Genomic DNA, 5,967 nt, shown 5'->3' on the forward strand with positions numbered 1-5,967 from the left:
CTCAATCCTCCTGTCTCTCAATTCCCCCGACGTCCGACTTACGAAATTGAATTGTTATTACGAATAAATATATAGTTGTTGTTACGGAAGACAGATTCCATGTTAGGTTATTCGACGACGTTGACGTGTTGTGATCCCGATAGATTACAAAACTTTTATAATTTCACTCCGATAGATGCACTGGGATGGCCATCAGATCATCGAGTGAAGATTATAAAACCAGATATTGTAAACGATGCTATGTACAACCGACGCATTACCTCGAGTGTATAGTTGACTTCTTGAACGCTCCCGAGTGAGCGTCTGTGGAGGGGGGGAGGCGTGTGGTCAATGAGCGACGCTCTGCGCGTGCGTGGGGTGAGCCTGACTGAAGCGTGTAGGACACTGACCCTTTTACTACCTTAACTAGTATCTAGGTAGTTACAAAACGTAAGTCGTATACCCCTAACCTAAACAATCCTCCGAAGCCGAAGGTTGACTGAATGGAAGCTGTTTACATACCGAGACGGGCGCGCGCGACCGACGAACAAGTCAAGACACAACGCAAGAAGCGTGGAACGCGCACATTAAGACTCTTCCAGGCGGAGAACGACCCGAGCGGCGGGGCTTTTAGAAGCGACAACTAACGTGAAGAGAAAAAAAAAAAGCGACACCCGTCCTGCAACGAGCATGTCTCCACGATATACCAATCGCGCCCGCCTGACATGAGTTGTGGTTCGGAATTGAATGTGCTTGTGATAGTGCTATCACTACAAAACAACATGAGTACTCACAGCAGGATGGGTACCTACTGTATTGTCCTGGATAGCTGCACTAAAGAAAAGGGCACAGAGAGGAAACCAGTTGTAAGATGTTTAAAAGTTCATTAAACATAATATATGCTTAAATGCATTTCAAAGAAGCTGTGTTGGAGTTTGTGTTATTCTACATTTTGACATCAAGATTTTCTGATTTTACTGCAAATGTATATCGGTTCCAAATATCGGTTATCGGTCTCCTTGATTACTAATAATTGGTATCGGCCTTGAAAAAGCCATGTCGGTCGATCCCTAATACATACTCTGCAATCCAAGACTTGATTCAAAAAATCCATGTGTGTCTCTGAGCCGCAGCGACACGGACTGATTCAGAGCGGGTCATTCTGCTGTTGGTTCTCGACTGGTGTTGCTGGAGAAAGCAGACTGCTTGTCGCTGTGCCGCTGTCACTTCTGTTCCTTGATCCCTGCGTCACTGACCGATTTCATTTTCATGTGACAGAAAAAAAAACTTTATTGTCCAGCCGCGGCCGGAAAATCAAGAAGCAACATTATTACACTATGATTGATTATGTTCTGTCACTGCATCGATGCAGAATCGTCCACGTCCGCATCGCGATGCATCGTAGAAACGATTAATTTCAACACCCCTATTAAGCATATTGAAAGAATGTTGTTTGTGCTTTTTCAGTGTTGTTTTGCCTTCACACTGCAACAGTGATGGTTTGTTTACACCGACGCAAAGAGAGTTCCCCCCCCCACTGTGATTAGCAATAAAGTCAGTATGATGATGATCGCCCAACTCGCGTGACACTGTCTCGCAGAGCCAATCAGCAGCAAGAGTGACGCTGTCATCCCCGACGTGGCAACAGCACACAGAGCTCACAGTTCCCCATGTATGAACATAAAGTGTGTTTGTTCAAAAATGTATGTGTACAAACCACAGATTGTCTATGATGACATTGCAAATAAAGTTGCTATTTTATTAATGTCTATATGACGTTATTTTGAGTGTAAAACTTGCACAATAACGGGCGGAATCTTTGCTTCTCAACCGGTGTGAGCGCACCATAACAGTGTCTTACTATGGTAACATGAAGTGTCATGTGGAACGTTTACCAACGGTAATTTCTTGTATTTTTTTAGACATTGAAAAGAACTGGCACACACCGTGTTTAGTCAATAGTAGTTTGTCTCAGAAAGCCAATTGTAACTTGTTTTTTTAGAGCATGCATACAAACTGAATTCAACCCAAAATGTTGATGCGTGGAAGTTTTACAACCTGGAATTTCCCATATTACAAGTTTGTCTGACTCAGAACGGGATGACTCACCCCCAGTCGCTGATTCTCTGTGGGCCGGCTGCGGTGTCGTTGGTTAGGGAGGAATGGGGAGGAGGTGGAGGGGGGTGAGAGGGCGGAGGTCCCACTGTAGTCATCTGCTGCCAGGCTGCTGGGATGAGCAGCTGCTGACCCCGGCTAGACCAAGCCTGCTGCAGGGAGAAGAGGAGAATCAGAGACCTTACATACCATCTGTTGATCCCATGATCTGTTTGAACTCCCCCACAGCAAGGCCTGATGTCAGGGGTCAGATGTTAAATCCATGTTTAGGTCGATGTCTTACCTGAGCAATTACACCAGGTCTCACTGGTAAGGGCTGTATGGGAGGGGCCTGGGTAACCATGGGAACAGAGTACCCTGCCGGTTGGTTGAGGTTACCTTGTAAAAATAAAATAAACAAGAAGAAGCATAAAACAAACAAAAAAGGCTGTGCGTAACAATTAAGAACACTTTAAATGCAATCTTTAAGATAACAAACATAAAATGATCATTATTATCATTGTAATGAGTGTGCAGTGTGCATACCTTGCATGGGGGGAGGACAAAGAAGGAGGGCAGGTGGAAAGGAGTCTGTGCATGCAAACTGACCATTCCCAGTCGTTAGAGCTATCCCAGGATGCAACACTGAGGGAGCCGACTGGTTCATAGGCTGCATTAGAAAAGATCGGTAGATGGTGAGTCAAATATAACGTAGAAAGGGAAAATATGAACAAAGATGTATACAGGGAAAGAAGGTAAGCTATCATTCTTGAGTAGCAGAACAACTAAGAACATTTCTAAGATGATATGTTGTCACACGTTTGACCTTAAAGAGGGTGATATTAGGTCATCGGTGAATGGGCAAGATCTAGGCAAAATTCAATACAGGAAGTAAAACATGTCCAAGTCTAACTAGAGAGAAAAAGTCCTAGTAAATAACACACACACAGTATTTGTGTCCATCTGCAGTATCTCACCTGAGTGTGCACTGGTATGTTGCTGTAGCCTAGAGGGAGGCCAGAGGAGGCTGCTGTGGCAACAGGGGGTCTTGAAAAATGAATGGTGTTTTGATTCAGAACATCAAAAACTGAGTTGTTGGGCCGAGCGTGGCACATGTCCATGATGCGGAAAGATGACTGCACGCTGGAGAGAACGAGAGGAGGCAAATTACATAAATGGAAATAAAACTTCAGCCAACATTGCAGGGAAAAAAAATACAAAGCAGACAAGAGTGTGTAGGAAAGACAACACATGTTGTGTCGATGTCAAATTGCAGCCTTACTGGTTGCTGTGTGGGTAGTCCAGCAGGTGAGTCATGGTGAGGAAGGGGTGATTGAGGACGCTGGCGGGAACAGTCCTGTCCTCAGCGTTGATCAGCAGCATGCTCTTCAGCAGGGACACAAACTCCCTCCTGTCAGCCTTCTCTGCCTGCATGTCCCCGGTGTCAGGACTCAGCACCAAGTTCACCTGAGGGGAGGAAGCACAGGGAGAGAAACACACTTCATGTGAGAAACATGCAGGGCAACAGGTGTCACAGTTATTGGAGTTGTGCAGGAATGAGTTTTATCAATTCCAGTTTCGTAGTCTAGAAGTCAATAGTTTTTAAACACAGTAGTCAACCCAAAATAGGTCGGCTACTCATGAATGTCGAAAGCTATGCGTTATAAAATGGTGTGTGTTAACAACTGACTAAATGATCTTAGCTTTCGATGGTAATGTGCAGCCATACGAACTATCATAGCCTAATGTTAGCTTTTTACTTGCATGTATGCTTCAAAAACTGAAAAGTGTACCCTGCCTTATGTTTTGTGTAGGGTGATTTGAATTTGGACTCACGTGTGCGATGTCTTCCAGACAGCTGAAGATGTACTTTCTGGCCTCTTTGGATTTAAGTCCTGTCTCTTTCTCATGCTCTTCTGTTGTCTGGAGGAGGAATTCAAATGATTTTATTCAGAAACAGTTTAAAATTACAAGTACAATCATAACATACAATGGAGATATATAAAATAAGATGATAAGCTTTGATTAGGGGCTGAGACACTTAACAGAAAACATTTAAAATATATAATACTAACACATCTAGAACTGGAGAGAGTTCATGTATTATAGAGAAACATAAAAATCGAAATTAAACGTGTAAATGTGTGTGGTCAGAGTGTCAGGCAGTTGGGTTTTTGCTGGGAAGTACTTGGAAAGATAAACATTAGCCTCAAAAGTATTATACATGTATTTAGAGTGAGCTCAGCAGGTAGTCTAAACACGATTCCACATTTCCTGGAGCTTTTCTCAGGGCCTGCTGGCTCTGTCTTGTTTTGAAAAGCTTATGGATCCATTTCCTGTTGCAAATGTACTGCCACTTTATATTTTATGTCCCTTGCTGCATGGACTTTCCCGTGAATTTCTAATGATGTCCATTCTCACATAACCTGCATGTTCTGTCTGTTTGTGCTTGTTGTGTGCAAGTACTTTGAGTCTCCAGGAGGCGTAGGGAGAGTTGGACTCTTTGGAGAAGAAGCGAGAGGTCTTTGTCCCCTTGTTGAGCAGATGCTCGGCAGGCAGGCCCTGAGTCTGAGAGATGTATCGGATCTGAAGAAAGTGGAAAAATAAAAATGTAAAGTCAACACATGAGTAATAGATTTGAGGGTCGGAATGTTCATGCTGCGGGGATGTTATATGAATGTTAAAGAAGTTATAAGATCATCAAGACATTAAAAAAACTAAACGGAAATTAAATCTCATAGAAAAGTAATTTTACAGAACAATATGTTACAACCTTTGGGCTTCAGAAAATATATTCTCCCATAGACTCCCAAGAACCAGTGGGAAAACGACAGCACATTAGAACTTGCAAAAACAAAACTGCTGTTTTCCAATCGGTTTTTCTACCAAATGCTAGCTTTGCCTAAGAGCAGTTCTGCTCTCTAATTAGTCAGAGGGCCACAGCTCCCTCCTAACAAAACCAGGAGCCACAGCTACCTCTTTACACACCAAGTTAAGGTACAGAACAGGCAGATTGCAAACCACGGCCCGTAAAACTCTGAAAAAGTTTTGTGAAGCCACCATTTTATTTGCTCGCATATTATTATCCCAGCGCACCAACGGAGAGAGTACTTTTGTGAAAGCAGTTATTATGGCAACACTAAAGAAATCATCGGAGCGGTGGAGTGATGAGGATGTGTCGGCGCTAGGCTTGGGCGGTATGACGGTATTACGGTATACCAGGGTATTTCGAAATCCCGTCGGTATGATTTTCAATACCGTGACGTCACAGACTGTGCGCCAAATCACAGATCCGTTTCATTGTATTACACTGACACGGAGTTTTGACAGGGACGACATTGGTTGTAATGCACAGCACGCGCCAGCAGAGGGCAGGGGAGGGCAGTCCGTCTTTCCCGCTCTCAGAGCTCAGCACAGAGCTGAGCTGAGCAAGATGGCGGCAGCATTTGCCGGCCCCGAACTCGGACAACTAGTAAAAAAAGAAAAATGCCTCTGCGCCTGCTTGGGACTATTTTGGGTTTACTCGTCGCCAGTGACTTCATCCAGCACAACGAGAGACAGAGGCACTTCTTTGGGAATGTTTAAGACGGGGTGAGTGAGTGTTGAATTTTTTTAATCCTATGCAACTGGTTGATGGTTTTGAAGTCAAGGTCGGACGGTTTTAAAAACGAAAGCATTTACGTGCTAAACATTCACGCGAGTAATCCAATGAATCAAATGGAAATAAGGTTTTTAACACATGAACGGAATAATATTGCCAAACTAGTTAGTGAATATAGCAAACTTTATTCAATAAGTCAAGTATTTACTCCCGGAAAATGTTTATGTATGATGATATATTGTTAACTTAGCTCACTATGGAAACAACGTCGAACATCTACAAACGCGTCCTGT

At 43.5% G+C, this 5,967-nt stretch overlaps 1 protein-coding gene across 1 annotated transcript in view; it reads right to left on the bottom strand.

Moving 5' to 3' along the window:
• Positions 1-4,731, bottom strand: part of LOC104945256 (homeodomain-interacting protein kinase 3-like) — a gene marked incomplete at its 5' end in the record, with an annotated part of 24,076 nt that extends 19,345 nt beyond the window's left edge. Inside the window, 7 exons of the mRNA XM_010770895.1 lie at positions 2,089-2,246; positions 2,378-2,472; positions 2,620-2,743; positions 3,051-3,216; positions 3,356-3,540; positions 3,910-3,996; positions 4,540-4,731. Of these exons, the coding sequence (XP_010769197.1) occupies positions 2,089-2,246; positions 2,378-2,472; positions 2,620-2,743; positions 3,051-3,216; positions 3,356-3,540; positions 3,910-3,996; positions 4,540-4,731 (1,007 nt within the window). The remainder of the gene's footprint in view (positions 1-2,088; positions 2,247-2,377; positions 2,473-2,619; positions 2,744-3,050; positions 3,217-3,355; positions 3,541-3,909; positions 3,997-4,539) is intronic.
• Between the last annotated feature and the right edge of the window lie 1,236 nt (positions 4,732-5,967).

The sequence above is a fragment of the Notothenia coriiceps genome, unplaced genomic scaffold (genome assembly GCF_000735185.1).
Source record: "Notothenia coriiceps isolate Sejong01 unplaced genomic scaffold, NC01 NC01_scaffold00009314, whole genome shotgun sequence".
In the NCBI taxonomy this organism is placed as follows: domain Eukaryota; kingdom Metazoa; phylum Chordata; class Actinopteri; order Perciformes; family Nototheniidae; genus Notothenia; species Notothenia coriiceps.